The sequence below is a fragment of the Prionailurus viverrinus genome, chromosome C1, assembly GCF_022837055.1.
Source record: "Prionailurus viverrinus isolate Anna chromosome C1, UM_Priviv_1.0, whole genome shotgun sequence".
NCBI lineage: Eukaryota > Metazoa > Chordata > Mammalia > Carnivora > Felidae > Prionailurus > Prionailurus viverrinus.
In genome coordinates, this window is record NC_062568.1 from 194,045,970 (window position 1) to 194,061,641 (window position 15,672).

At 50.7% G+C, this 15,672-nt stretch overlaps 1 protein-coding gene across 6 annotated transcripts in view; it reads right to left on the bottom strand.

Moving 5' to 3' along the window:
* Window positions 1–4,331: 4,331 nt before the first annotated feature.
* Window positions 4,332–15,672, bottom strand: part of WDTC1 (WD and tetratricopeptide repeats 1) — a 66,280-nt gene continuing 54,939 nt past the window's right edge. For 2 of the 6 annotated variants that reach the window (XM_047868930.1, XM_047868932.1), the window contains 6 exons: window positions 15,080–15,185; window positions 13,886–14,059; window positions 10,615–10,850; window positions 8,856–9,036; window positions 7,713–7,905; window positions 4,332–6,376 (listed from right to left, as the gene is read on the bottom strand). In XM_047868930.1, the coding sequence (XP_047724886.1) occupies window positions 6,179–6,376; window positions 7,713–7,905; window positions 8,856–9,036; window positions 10,615–10,850; window positions 13,886–14,059; window positions 15,080–15,185 (1,088 nt within the window). In that variant the 3' untranslated portion in view covers window positions 4,332–6,178. Of the gene's footprint in view, window positions 6,377–7,712; window positions 7,906–8,820; window positions 9,037–10,614; window positions 10,851–13,885; window positions 14,060–15,079; window positions 15,189–15,672 lie in introns of all 6 variants that reach the window. The other 4 variants (XM_047868929.1, XM_047868931.1, XM_047868934.1 and 1 more) reach the window with 3 other exon arrangements.

Genomic DNA, 15,672 nt, shown 5'->3' on the forward strand with positions numbered 1-15,672 from the left:
TTGCTCTGTCTCTCTCAAAATAAATAAACTTAAAAAAATGGATATCTCAGATCAATTAAAACGATCTCTGGGGTGGGACCTTGGTAGTTTTTAAAGGATCCTGGGTGATTCTGATAGTATAGCCAGAGCTGAGAACCTCTGAGCTAGATGCCTTTTAAGTTCTGCAGCCATATTTTAGCACATGCTGAAGCAAAGAGATGGGCAGCAGGCCTCTAGGGCCATGTCTGCCCCCACAAACACAGGAGGTCCACTTCTAATGTGTTTTGCTATACATTCACCGGGCGGGCTTATCTGACCCCAGCCTCTCTTATCAGCAGGGCTGGTGACAGCTCTGGGTGAGTCACACATGTGGAAACATGTAGAAAATGGAGCACCATGCAATCTTTCTTACTCTCTCTCTAGTTTTGTCTTTTCCAGAATGTCATATAGTTGGAATCATACAGTGTGGCTTTCAGACTGGCTTTTTTCATTATGCAATATGCATTTAAATTTCCTCCATGTCTTTGTGGCTTGATAGCGCATTTCTTTTTATCACTGAATAATACGTTGTGTGGCTATACCACAATTTATCGATTCACCTTTTGCAGGACTTCCTGGTTGCTTCAGTTTGGGGCAATTATGAATAAAGCTGCTACAAACATTTGTGCACAGGTTTTTGCATGGACGTTCAGTTTTCAACTCATTTGGATAAATAGGAGAGCGACTGCTGAATCCTATGGTATGACTATTTATTGAGCTTTGTAAGAAACTGCCTGCCGTCTTCTCAAGTGGCTGTGCCATTTTGCATCCTCACCAGCAGTGGGAATTCCTGTTGCTCCACATCCTTGTCAACATTTTCGGTATCTCATTTTTGACTTAATTTGCAATTCCTTAATGACATAATGCAAGCATCTTTTCATATGCTCACTAGTCACCTGTAAATCCTCTTTGGTGAAGTATCTATTCAGATTTTTTTGCCCATTTTTAAAATTGGGTTGTTTTCATACTGTTGAGTTTTAAGAGTTCTTTGTATATTTGGGGGTACAAATCCTTTATCTGACATGTTTTGCAAACAATTTCAGTCCTTGGCTTGTCTTTTTCATTCTCGTAATGATGATTTCACAGAGCAGAAGTTTTTAATGAAATCTAATTTATCAATTCTTTCACGGATTATGCTTTTGATGTTGTATCTGAAAACTCATCACCAAACCCAAGGTCACTCAGATTTTTCTCGTTTATCTTCTAGAAGTTTTATTGTTTGGTGTTTTACATTTGGGTTTATGATCCATTTTGAGTTAACATTTGTGAACAATGTACAGTGTTTAAATCCAGCACCATTTATTGAAAAGACTATCCTTTCTCCATTGGATGGACTTTGCTCCTCTGTCAAAGATCAGTCGATTGTATTTATATGGATTTACTTCTGGGTCCTCTCCTCATTCCATTGATCTATTTGTTCCTTTGCCAGTACCACACTGTCTTGATTATCGTAGCTTTATGAGTCTTGAGTTGGGTAATGCCAGTCCTCCTTTGTTCTTCTTTGACTTCGTTGGCTATTCTGGGTCTTTTGCCTCTGTATATCAACTTTGGAACCAATTTGTCGATATTCTCAAAATAACTTACTGGGATTTTGATTGGGATTTCACGGACGCTATAGATCAAGTTGGGAAGAAATGACATCTTAATATTGAGTCTTCCTATACATGAGCATAACGTATCTCTTCATTTATTTTGATTTTCCTTGATTTCTTGAATCAGAGTTTTGTAGTTTTCCTCAAATAGATCTGTACATATTTTGTCAGAGTTATTCCTAAGGTTTTTTTGTTTTGTTTTTGGTGAATAGCTGGAGCACAGGGGATTTCTAGGGCAGTGAAGCTATTCTGTATGACAGTGTAATGGTAGATACATGACGTTATGCATTTGTCAAAACCCACAGAACTATACAAAGACTGAACCTTACGGACTTCAGTTAATAATGGTATATCAATATTGGCTCATTAATTATAAAAATGTACCACGGTAATGCAATAAATTAATAGCAGGGGAAACTGAGCCAGGGAGGGGGGGGTATATGGGACTCTTTGTATTATTTGCTCAGTTGAATGTAAGCCTAAAACTGCTCTAAAAAACAAAGTCTATTAAAAACAGAAAAAGAAAAAGGGAGTACCAACTCCAAATGAAAGGGAACTCCTGGTGAAATCTTCCAGTGACTCCTCCTTGCTTATAGGATCAAGTCCACAGCCTCTCACCAAGCACAGGGAGTTCTCTACAATTGGACTGCCCCTTCAGCCCATGAGCCAGCCTACCCTCTACAGTGCAGCTGAACTGAATCACTCAGGCTCCACGAGGGAATCTGGGACTTTACACTAGTGCCTTGGCCTGGAACACTGTCTCTCCTTTGCCTGGTCTGCAAGTGTCTTGAAGAAGCTTCTAGAAGACTTCAGTTTGGACACAAAGAAATAGTACCAGTCCAAAGCACCTGCTTCATAACACAGCCTATTGTGCTTCTGTTCCTGGTGGGATCTCCTTCCAGTCTCCTGCACTAAACCGAGCATGCCCTGCTGCCTCTCCCTCCAACCCCCCACCCCATTCTTTCCAAATGTACAAACAGAAGAATCACAAAATTCCAGCAGTGAAGCTGTTGCTCCCACAATATTAAACCACAGTCCTGAAACTTCACCAACACACCTTAGGGTGCCATAACAAGTTCATAGGGGGCACAGTAGGAGATTTTAAAATTTGAGAGATACTCAACATCAGTTGCTACTGAGAGATCTACTAGCTCAAGGTAGTTCATTGTTTCATCATTAAGTTGTGGCACATTCCTTTGATTATGTCATCTTTGAGAAGCTGGGTTTTTAGTGGTTGCTGTGATAAAAAGCAACTGAAAGTCAATGTGGAATAGGAAATGAGGGTGGTAGTGTCTAATCTGATTAGAAAGTTTGACAAGTTTTATAGTGCCCAACAAGCACACAGATCCCATTAGTTATTGTATTTAAAAATGAAATAGTTTTGGGGCGCCTGGGTGGCTCAGTCAGTTAAGCGTCCGACTTCAGCTCAGGTCACGATCTCACGGTCCGTGAGTTCGAGCCCCGCGTCGGGCTCTGTGCTGACTGCTCAGAGCCTGGAGCCTGTTTCAGATTCTGTGTCTCCCTCTCTCTCTGACCCTCCCCCGTTCATGCTCTGTCTCTCTCTGTCTCAAAAATAAAAAAAAGTTAAAAAAAATTTTTTTAAAAAATGAAATAGTTTTTTCTAGTTTATATGTACTATTTTTTAAAATGATGACTGACTTGGTAGGACATAAATTCTTATAATGTGATTTCGGTTTAATTTCTTGATAAATTGAACTGTTAGGTATTTCTTTTGGTTTAGAGACTCCATGGGAAAATTACTGAGCCACTAATGCTGGGGTGAGTGCTGTGAACTGAGAAAGTTTGGGAATCTGGTCTAAGAAATCCTCTAATCCAGAGCACATCAAAAAATTGTAGGGTATAGGGCGCCAGGGGTGGCTCAGTTGGTTGAGCATCTGACTATTGGTCCTTGGCTCAGCTCATGATCTCACAGTTTGTGGATTTGAGCCCCAAGCTCTGCACTGGCAGCCCCAAGCCTGCTTGGGATTCTGTCTCTCCCTCTCTGTTCCTTCCCGGTTTAGTGCGTACTTGCTCTCTCTTTCCAAAGTAAATAAACTTACAAAACACACAAAACTGTAGGTTGTTAGGGGTACCTGGCTGGCTCAGTTGGTGGAGCATGCGACTCTTAATCTCAGGGTTGTGGGTTTGAACCCACATTGGGTATAGAGATTACTTAAAAATAAAATCTTAAAAAAAAAAACAAAAACAAAAAAACTGTAGGTTGTGAAACCATTTAGTGGGTTATGGCCAGCATTTCCTCTCCTTAATAAAATAGAAAAGTAAATATGAATGATAAATAGAACATATTGCATGTAGCAAGGGTAATGAGCATTATTGTATAAAACTTATGTTCATTATATACATACAAATAAGCATGGGTATCTTGGGTCACAATGTAAAATGTGTATTTCTGGTTTGGGTTCTGATTTTAGAAGTCTGAAAAGCCACTAAGACTTCACCTCCTTATTTTAGAGTTGAGAAAACAGCCCCGAGAGTGAAAGCTGATTATTGCAATTCACAGCCACCAGTGCCAGGCTCTGCTGCGCTTCGCCCTGCTAGGCTGAGTGGCCACTGCTTCACAGGGATCCTCCAAGGCAGGTCTCATTCTACCCAGGAGAGGTATGGTTACTCAAAGTCACATAGCTACACAGGTGAGGGATCAGGTGCCCTCACTTTGGTCCCAAGACCCCCTCGCACCCCACAAATGCCAGCAGCCACACCTAGAACAAAATGGTTTTAATCAATTGCGTCACCCTCACTCTCCTGGGAGCGGAGCAACAAAAAGGCTCGGCTCCTGCCCCCAGAGGACAGTAAGGCTTAATGTGTCTCTCCACACTGCAGGGCCCAGGCTGGGCAGGCTGGGGGAGGGAGGGGGAGAGGGGGGGAGGCTCGGAGAGAGGAAATGGCAGGTGGCTCCAACACAGGAAAGCAAAGGGGCCCCTGCTGGTCTTTGGGCCCCAGGGCCCAGCCCCAGTACTCCTGCTTTCCCCTCCCTGGCTGGAGAAAGGTCATGGAGAAGAGACAGGGGAGCAAGTCCCAGCAGCAGGAAAAGCAGCAGCAGCTGTTTCCTTCACCAATAAATATACTTCATTACCAAGCTAGAAGAGAAGGGCGGGAGAGGGGCTGGGTGGGGAGGAAGGGGGAGAAGCTGCCACCTGTGTTGCTGGGATTAAAGCAATGACGAGATGGTGCCAGACCCCCCACCACTATCCTCACCCCCCCTCCCCTGTCTTCTTAAAACTGTGAAAAAGCTTTTAACATGGCCCTCCTGTCTCCAGGGCTGCTCTGAAGCCTGACTGAGAGGAGGCACCTGGCAGAGACCAGGCGGAGGGAGGGAAGGACGGAGGGAGGGAAGAAGGGAGGCTGCAGCTCCCCAGAGGCTGCAGCTGGAGGGCTGGAGCCAAGTAAGCACTGAGGGGAAAGGGAGGGAGAGGGAGGAAGGCTGAGCAACTATGAGAGCAGCTCCCAGCTGAGAGCCAAGGGGGCAGAGAGATGCTTGGTGAGTGGTGGGGTGACTGCTGTCCAGTGTCAAGCTTGGGGCTGCTGAGGAGGGAGGGGGCTGAGTTACGGATTTTCCCATCTGAGTGACTCAGGAGACCCCCTCTCCCTCCCCCACCCCCAAGAGCAGCAGGGGACAGAGAAAAGCCATCACTTCTTTGGTCTTTGTGGCGGCTCAGCACATGGGGTGGGAGGGAGGGCAGAAAGGGCCCTTAGCAGAGAGTGCCACCTCAGCGAGAGAGAATAGGCCTGGCTGGGAGCTCTGGCAGAAAGGTCACAGTGAGGCCAAGGAGCCCCCAGAAAGAGGAGTGGGAGTGGTTGCAGTGCAGTGAAGAAGGGGATGGTGTGGTGCCCCACCCTCTGCCAGGGCCCTTGGGAAAGGCTAAGCCCCCTAAGCCCCCAGAGATGGCCAGTGAGAGCAGGCACAGGGTCCAGAGCTAGCACTGGGAGAAGGGCGAGAAAGCTCTAGTGCCCAGGCAGGGGCCTGGCCTTGCCTACTGTAGGACTCCCACCTTCCTTCTGCTTCCACCCTGAAACGGGGCGGGGGTGGCGGGTGAAGGGAGCTCGGGGCGGGGGGGTGGGGGGGGTGGGGGGCATCCTTTCTCAGAACCTTCCCTGAAGCCATGGAGGAGCTAGCCTTGCCTGCAGGAGCAAGAGTGGCAGCAGGTCAAGGCCAGCCCTTAGACTGGAAGTCCACTCCCCTTCCTGCCGCCAGTTGAAGGGTAGGACAGTCCTCGAAGACAGCTTCAGCCCTTGCCTCCCACCCAGCCTGAGGCAGGTCAGAGCCCTCCAGGGATGTGGAAGCGGGCATATGGGTGGGGGGCATATGGAGGGGCTTCCCCTCCTGCTCTTCTGCTCAGAGCTGGGTCCAGTCAAGGGGCAATCTGCCCAAAAGTCTGAAAGCCAGCAAGTTGTAGCAACCCCCCACCCCCAATGCCAAACTAACAAACAAAACAGGGAAATGAAAAAAATGTGGGGGGGGGGACAAACCAAAACAGAACCCCCTGACCTCCTGCCCATGGTCGAGGGTCCAGCCAGCAGCAGGCGCTGGGGACCAAGGCCAGGAGGGTCTAGCTGGGCCGGCACTGAACCTGGCCCTCGGAGCTGTCCTCATCATCGGAGGCCCCAGCACCCCCACTGCTCAGGCCTGTGATCCGGTAGCCCATGTTGAGCAGCATCACCTCCAACGGGTCAGCATTCATGCGCCGCTGGTTGGCCTGGGAAGCGCCCTCCATGTCCTCCACAACTCGGCCTGTGAGGTCTTCACTCTGGGGGGCGGGAAGGCACACATAGTCCTGGGATGGATGTGTGGGGAAGTCGGGAAACACACACACAGCTGCAGCAATACATGCAGAGAGGGGTGTACAGAGCAGGAGATGCACAGGGGTGTCCATTTGTACATACGCCCTTATGTGTACATGGGTGCAGGCGAACGCACACACTGGGGTAAGTACAGGACACATGGTCACCAGGATATATATGTGAGGGAGAGGACACACCAGGGGGTTACACACATGGGGGGCCACATGGTAATATATACAACTGGGAGGGGACACAACATATATATGAGGGGGGTGCACATGCTGGGATACATACTGGGGGGGGCATACCCATATCAGGGTACACATTGGGGGGGGCCCATACCAGGAAACAATAGGGACTCACACCAGGGTCTGCTGGGCATACTAGATACCCAGGATGGGGGCATTGTCTGTGTCCTCCACCCCATTCTTGTCTGTCATCACTCCCAACAACCCTTCATCCTTTTCCTCTCCCCTCATGGGAGAACCCCTGTAGAGTTCTCTTTAAAATTCACAGTAAATTGCCTCTGTAATTAGATGCACCACTTGACTTCTGTTTTTCTGGCTAGAAAGGGAAGGCAAGTGGGACAGAGGGCAGGAGAGGCCTCAGGCCAGCCTGCCTGACTACCCACCCTGGGAGTAGAGGGGACCACACCATCCTAAGTGTTCCTGTGGGCTGGACACTTTGCATCTGGAGGCATCACTTTATTCTTAAAGTAACCTTTTGAGGTGGGGCTGTCATTCCCATTCCAACGTGGATGATAAAAACCTGGTCAGAGGTAGTTCAGTCCCTCAAGTAGTGAATGAAGGGACCAGGATTCAAACTTAGGCTCACCAGATGCCAAAGCCCGCACACTTCTCATGTAACTAAGCGACTGGCTTTGCCCAGCTTCTGGGGGACACAACACAGTGGTATAGGAAGGGCAGGGTACCCAGGGAGCCTCTGAGGTACTGCTTTCATGCTCTCATGAGATGGTGCCGGAGCTCTGGTACCCTCCCGACCCTCCCGCATCCCTGTCCTTGGTTACTGTTTCCTGTGAGTCTCATCTTCTCAGCTCATTCAGGGATATGACCCCAGAAACCAGGAGCCAACTCCTGCTCCTGGAGCTGCCACTACATTTGGCACTTTCAGAACTTGATGGCTCCCACCTTGACATGGTGTTGAGCCCTTTGGTAAGAGCTTCTAGCCTTTGGGTGACTCATGTCCTTTCCCAACCCTCCCAGGCTCAGCTGAAGGCCTTGCACAGGCTCCAACCCAACCTTCTTCCCTGTCTAGTTCTGGCCATCTTCTCTACACCCTCACCTCTGGCCGGGGGTTCCAGAGCCGCACAACAGGGTCAATGCCGCTGGTGGCCAGGAAGCAGTAGCTGGGGTGTGGCTGCAGGCAGTTGACGATGGACTCGTCCCCCTGGAGTACGCGGACCAGGTTGGTGGTCTCCTTTTCCCAGATGAAGAAGGAGCCATCGTCAGAGCCACTGACGATGTACTGAGCGTTGCTGGCAGAGGGGCAAAGGGCAGGGAGGTCAGGTGGGGTACCGCCCTACAGCCTCAAGTAGAGGCTGTGTGGCTTAGGGCAAGGGGGAGCAGGGAGGTCTGGAGCTGCTGAGCCCCCCAAACTCTGGGGTCCTCACTTGACTTAGAACTCCCATACACATGGTAATCCTTTCCATACTACAGAGCTCCAGTCGCTGTCCAGCTAGTCTCTTAAACTCAGGATCAGGGACTGCTTGGGACCCCCCAAGATACTCTCCCTCAAAGTACATTATAAGCTCCTCGTGTGCTGGATCAGATCTTGCATCTCTTAGGTCTTTGGGAACACTCTTGTCTAAGCCTTCCCTCAGCAGTCCTCGGCTTTCGGGGTCCAGTATCCTGATCCTACAGTACGTCTGCCCCCCACACACCGGTGACACTTAGAAGGGATCTTGATGGAGAGGTTCTTGACATTCAAGTGTCTCACCTACCCTAAGAAAGTACACCATCTAAAAGGAGGGTTGGGGGTGACAGGGTCTGATGTGACACGGGCTACGTCCCTCAGTACCTGGGGCACAGTTCTGAGAAGACAACTGTGCCTAGACTACCAGCTTCTGAGGCTCTTGCCTCATAGCCTCAGCAGAGGGAAGCACCAAGCATCCACATAAAGAAACCAAGCTCCAGCACATGGAGACAGAGGAGGAGGAGGTGGGGGCTAAAGGCATTGTCTAGGCCCCTCATTGGGTACTTTATGGATTACCTCATTAATCCTCATTATGGCCCCATGAGCGGGGATGGTTGGTTTCATTTTGTAGATGAAGAGGCTGAGGCCCACAGAGTTGTGAAGCCATTTGATCAAGGATATAGAGGCAGAGCTGGGATTTGAGACTTTTTTTAAAAGCATTATGCCCCCACACCCCCTTCAACCTCCTGTTGCCAACCAGGCTGTGCCCTCCTTCTCTTCAGGGCCTCGGACCTGCCAAAGAAATTGGCCTCCTTGATATCCGTGGTGGTGTTGCAGTGGCCACAGTATCGGAACTGGTAGTCGTAGCTTCGTTCCCGCAGCACCATCTCATCCTCCGAGATGGAGTCCTTGCGGCTTGTGCTGCGGAGGCGGACGGGGCCGCCACCACCACCACCAGCTCCCTTCTTCTCTTCTGGAGGCAGAGAGCAAGGAAAGGTGAAGCCTGTCCCTCTCTCCCCTCCCCCATTTGTCTCCACCCCGGCCCTGTTTTCAGCCCAGGTGCTAGCAATGTAGGGCTACCTGCCTAAACCTATCTGGAAAACTGGGAATGACTCTGAGGAAGAAGCATCTTTGGACCCAGCCCTTGAGGATGTTCAAGAGGTGACCTATGATGCTAGGAGGGCCTTGGCTCAGGTCCCTGAATAATGTCTAGAAGCCCCAAGAACGCATAGACCCATGCTTTCTGTTTCTGTGGAGGTGAGAGGCAGGGAGGGGAAGGTGAAGCACTTCCGAGAGAGCCTTGAGGGGGTGGTTTTTCTAAACAGATCCATAGCTCTGAAGGCAGTACGGTCCAAACCCTGACCCACTGAAAGACAAGTTATCATGGATCCCAGCTGAGGCACTGATCAGTTAAGTGCCTTGGGTTAAAAAAAAAACAAAAAAACAAACAAACAAACAAACAAACAAAAACCCACCAGTTTTCTCGTGCCTTAAAAGTGCCTTGATTCTGCCTGCCTCGGGGCCTTTGCATGTCTGGTCCCTAGGCCAGGGCCAGGAATTCTTGACCTCCCACAGCTACACTTTGTATCCAGTTACCTCTTCCTCCTCATCCTTGAGATCTCAGCTTAAATGTCTCCTCCCCTAGAATCCCAGCCTTCCATCAAGTCCTACCCCATACACCTATACCACATCAGGCCCTCATGGCACATATCACACCGTTTCTCCTTCATCACTTGGTTCCTTCCCTAGAGCTGTGAATTCCTTAATACAGAAATACCATCTGACTTGTTCACAGCTGTACTCCCAAGACCCAGCACAATGCCTGGCACAAGGTAGATACTTGGTAACTATTCAAACAAGTGAATCAATCCCATGGTTAGTAAACTGCATAAGGAGAGAAGTGAGGATCCATGTCTGCCTCCAGAGCACAAATCCCACAAATCCCCAGCTCACTCTCCAATGCTACTGAGGTGAGCTGGGCAGGGCTTCAAATGCTCTCCGTGCAGGTAAAGGCAGTGTGTTCAGAGAGGCCGTGCTTCACCCGAGATCACATGGTTACCACTTGGCAGAGCTGAGGTTGGAGCCCGAGGTTCCACACCCCATGTGTGAAGCATTTCTATCGCCCTGTACTGCGGCCTCTGCCGCAAGCATGCAAACTGGAACGAGTGCAAGCCTCAGTTGCTGCCCCTTATTCAGATGACCAACAGGACAGCCAAGGCCCTGTGTGTGAGCAGGTGAGAATGCCCAGCTGGAGCCACACGGCCTGATTGGGCTCAACTTACTCCTGTCTTGAGTCCCGGGCATTACACGAGGTGTTTGAAACATGCTATTGCTAATCCTCAACAGAAACTCTGAATGGGAGGTGCGATCACTCTCCCTTTACAGATGAAAAACCTGAGTCTCAAAGAGACTAAGTGACTATCCCACAGTCACATGGTTTCTGAATTAGCAACTGAATCCAGGCCTCTCTGATCTCAGAACCATGTCCTCTCCAGATGTCATGTAGCACCTCAAATAGAGGAACAGCACCCTCTCCCCAGTGCCCACTCACCACCATCATTTTTGGAGAAGAGGGCTGCTGTGATGTCGCGGCCCAATGCATCACAAGCGCTGCTGTGGGCCTGCTCCGGGAACTTCCCTTTGAAGTCATCCAGGCACTCCAGGGCCTCAGCCACGTACTTGAGCTCAAAGAGGCAGCGGGCCAGGCGGAAGTGTGCCTTCAGGTGGCATGGGTTTAGGGAGATGGCCTTGAGGCAGTCCCTCAGGGCATCGTAGTGGTCACCATCCCTGGGAAGGCAGGGGAATGTGGCTTGGAGGTGGGGCTGCATGGCAATCAGGAGTCCACTCAGTCTCCCCTGCTTTCTGTGGCCACCTCAGTCCACCTCTGACAGATCTCAGGATAAGGGTATTTGGGAATGAAGAGAACCCTGGCTCAGCCCAGGCTTTGCTCCCCAGGAGACACAGTATATTAAGGAGATAAGTCAGGAATCCTGAAGTCTAAGAGGAGGATGGGGGAAAGGGAATGGGGGAGGGGGTAGGGGGTATGTGTGGGGAGAAAAACAAAAAAAACAGTGCCAGGCTGCCCTCTGCTGGGCACAGAGTGCAACTGCTCACTGGCTCACCCCAGGCACCCGCAGCTCTGCAGCAGAAGGCCTGGCATCTTGCCCACCTCAGGCTCCCCAAGCCCTCCTTCTCTCTTTCTCCAACCACCTCCTCAAATCCCCCCGGCTGGTCTTCAAAGCCATGGCCAAGGCAGGGGGCTCTCAAGGACAGTTCTGTGGTCTGGAGAAGCCAGAAGTGCCAGGCTGGGGACCCGGGGTCTGACCAGCAGGCAGCAAGCCCTCAGCCAGACCCCCCTCTGTCCTGGCTGACTGATCCACAGCAGCTGTGGCCTCTACCTCCCGGGGCTGAAGGATGGGGCCTGACAGACTGGCAGAGTCAGCTCTCTGGAAGCTGATGGTAAAGGGGGGTATGCACACCAGGAGCTCCAAATCGTCTCTACTCACTTCTTCCACCTCCCAAAGCATGGATAAAGGGAAGTGGGGATGGTTTTGGGGGGAGAGCAAGCAGGGACGGGTCAAAAGAAAGCCCCCGCTCTCCCACCCCATGCCAGAATATAGGGTACACTCCCCGCAGCACCTCTCATCTGTTCCCACCTCTCATTTGGAGAGCCAGACCGGTCACAGGGGCCACTTCTCCTTTGGCAGCTTTTTTTTTTCCCCTGCTGGGCTGAGGTGGGCCTAGCAGCACTCCCCAGAGTTGATGCTCCTTCCACCAAAGCACAGCTCACAACCCGCCTGCATAGGGCCAAAGCATGCCCAACAGGGGAAATGTCCTCCTGACTCCTCTCCTACAGCACCAGAGGGAGCATCCAGCCCTGGCAGCAGGAACAAGCAGCTCACCAGTGTGGGAGGAGGCAGGGGACAAAGTGCTTTGAAGGCATGGCCTGCGTCAGAACGACTGGCTGTGATGAAGGAGGAGGGACTGTTTGGAAATCCAACTGCCACCTGCAAAGTGCCCCTCAGAGCTCCTGGAGAGAGCCAGACAGAGACCAACCAGGAGCCGGAGGGTGACAGCTCCCACTGCATCCAGGAGCAGATGGCAGCCCTGGAGAGACTGGCCTGGGACAGAATGTGACATTCTAGGGGTCACTGGCAGGCATGTGGGGATGGGGAGAGAGCAGGCTGGCCCCAGGGCTCACCCATCCAGACTCACTGCCAGATCAATCTCCCTGAAAGGACAGCCCTCAGCACATCCCTCTCCTGCTCAAAACTCTTCAGTAGCTGCCCATCATCCCACTGAATCCAGGCCAAAACGCCACCGCTCTGCATTCCAAGTTCTTCCCAGGCCGGCCCCAGGCTACCTCACAGACTCATCTCCTGCCAGTCCCTTCCAGAACCCTCTGCTCCAGCCAAATGGATTTGTTGTTCTGCAAACAAGCTCTTCAGTCAGGCCCCCACCCCCATGCCTTTGTTCACACCATTCATCTCCCTGGGAATGTCTTTCCCCCATAATCCCCTCCTCCTCTTCATCTCTTTGCCTAAGCCTGCCCACACTTAAAGCCCATCAGACTCCTCATCTTCCTGACACTTCCCTGACCCCAGCTAAAGTGACCTAACTTGTCTTAATGCCCATGGCACTTCACCTGACCACTCAAAGGCTTATTGCTTCTTCGATGATGATGAACCATAATCATGTCTTTGTCCTCGGTCCAGAGGCTGGGCACTCTGGAGCACAGGAACTCAAAGTGAGGAACTCTGTGTCCCTAGTACCTAGCACACAGTGGGAGTTCAGAGAACATGTCGAGGGCACCCATGGATTGGGAAGTCATCAGCCTCCCTTAGCAAGAATGTAGGAGTGAAACAGCTCTCAGCATAAAGCCTGGATGAGGACACCGCATTCTACTCAGTTCCTGGGACAGAGAGGCAAAACACCTTAGGATGGCCCCCAAACCATCACCTCCTGGGTTGGGTTGCCATCTGAGCACTTGGCAAACTCTTGATGCCTGGGCTAAGGCCTGTGGGGGTAGCATCTTCCCAAACCCCTATCTACCATCCTGCTGACTTGGGTGGGTTTCTTAAGCTTCCCTCTCTGGCCTGCCTAGTTGCAGCCAGACGATGGCACACCAGCTGGCCTGTCTGTCTGGGCAGAGCCGACGGATGCCAGACGGAGCAGAAATGGCTGTGGGCCCAGCTCTATCCATCTTCAGTCCTGGCCCCGGCTGGGGGGTGGGGTCTGCCTGCCTGCTTGCCTGCTGGTGCCGTAGGCAGAAGGGCTGGGAGCCCTGATGGTCTCCAAAGATAGCAGGTTCTTCAGGATATGGACCCACTCCTTTACCACCAGCCACTATGACCCAACATGACCCACAGCCAGCTTCAGATCCCTGGTATCTTGTGTGTCTTGGTCCAATGGTCTAAGAGCACAGGAAAGCAAGCCCAAGGTCAAGGGGCTACAGAATCATTTGAGACTGATACCAACTGAATTCACCAAATGCCTCTTTTCTATCTAGCAAGATTCTACTGCACCTTCATAGTCCAATTCAAGGCCCAATTATCTAACAGCTGGGATTAACCATTCTCTCAAGTTCTACTTGCCCAGTGGCCGCATCACTTTATAACAAAGCGCCACATTGAAGCTACTTGTGGACATGTTTCACGTCATTGTGAGACTTCCTGACTTCTAGTCTGGTGGGAGTTAGAAAACAGCCTTAAAAAGCCCTAAGGGGCAGCAGGATGCCACTGCCACCTTCCCTGGAGGCCTCAGGAACTTGGTTCCATCAGGTCCTCCGCCTTCATCCCTCGTCCTGGCTCAGGCCCACTCACCACTTGCGCTTCATGTAGGCAGCAGCTCGGTTCCCATAGAGCATGGCATTGTGAGGGGCCCTCTGCACAGCCTTGCTGTAAAGCTGAATGGCCTGGGTCCACTGCTGGCAGGCAAAGGCCTCGTTGGCTTGCTGTTTCACGCGCTCCAAGTATGGGGGCAGCTCTACCTGGGGGCTGTGGTGAAGGAGAGCCAAGTCAGGCCAGCCAAAGAGGGTCCAAGCAGCCTCTCAGGAAGTCTGAAGCCCTGCCTGAGGGCCACCCATATTGTCTTGACCCCTGGGATTTGCACTGTCATCTAGAAGAGGGGACCACTCTTATCCTTGGCCTAGGTTCCTCTAATAGGTAATAGGCACAATTCCAGATACTCTGAACCAGTGAAAAAACAGAGGGACAGAAATGAAGCTGTCTTGGACAGGTTAAAGGCAATTCTTTTTTTTTTTTTTTTTTTTTAAAGTAAACTCTGTGCCCAATGTGGGGCTCGAACTCATGACCCCAAGATCAAGAGTTGCATGCTCCACTAAGCCAGCCATGTGCCCCAAAAGTGATTTTCCTTTTTTTTTAAGATTTCATTTTTCAGTAAATTCTATGCCCAATGTGGGGTTCAAACTTACAACCTTAAGATCAAGAGTTTCATTCTCTACCAACTGAGCTAGCCAGGCACCCCCCCCAAAGGTAATTCTTAATCAAACTCCTGGGCATGATAGTAGCTGACCACCCAAGCCCCTCCCATGGATCTCTTGACAGAGACTTCTATTTCTTTCAAAGTTTAGAGGATTTGAGCACACCTGTATCCAAAGCCCAGTATAGGGCCTGGCAGTGAATAGAGGCCAAGAGATGGTATGGGATGAAGAAAAATATAATGGGGGGAGGCCCCTCTGTGTTTAACACCTTTAAGAGGGAGCTCAGTACTAAGAGGTAGCTGGGCCCCTGGGTCCTGACCTAACTACTGATACCCAGGGACTGGAGCTTCAGTCTGAGTGTGACTGGGATCCTACCAGGTAGCAGAGGTACTGGAACCATTAGCCACACTCCAGATATACTCCATTACATCCCTTGTTTCAGTTCCCAGACTTTGAGGTATGTGCCTGGATGGACGGTTTACAGGACATGCTCCTCCCTCCAAATTACATTTTAAGGTATGTACCATAAGGTGTAATTGGGACTGGGGGGCTGAACAAGTCAGGCTGGACTCACCTGACATGTCCCCTACTCTCTGGCAGCCGGAAGCCATTGCTGTGAAGGTGCAGGCCATTGGACACGCCGTTGGATACACCATTGGTGGACATCTTGCCATTCTGAACTTCTGGCAGGGGTGGGGAGAAAGTAACAGCAACAACTCAGGAAGATGTCCTCATTTCTTTTCAGCAGCCCTCCAGCTTCCATCACAGAATCTGATGGTTCCACTATGGGCCATCCTCCCAGGTAAGATCCATTCCCAGAAAGTAAGTTCTGACAGACAGGCAGGCAGGCAAGAGCATAGGGAAAAGCCTGTGCGCCCTCTGCTGGTTGGAGAGGGACACAGCTTCAACTTGGCATTACCCTTAGCTGGGGGTGGTTGGAGGGAGTTGGGGGGTGAAGAGGTTTCCAAACCAACTGGAGGCCCTAGGAAGGAGTCAGTGAGGAAACTCATTCAGGACAAGAAAGACGGGCAACTACTACACGTCCTCAAGAGAAAAGCCACGGAAAGAAACTGTTTTTCAGAGAGAAGTGAAAAGGGCTGTGATGCAAACCCCTTTGACAGATCTCTCTGACCTACTGTTATCTTCCTTCTTACTGTACAGAGTGTT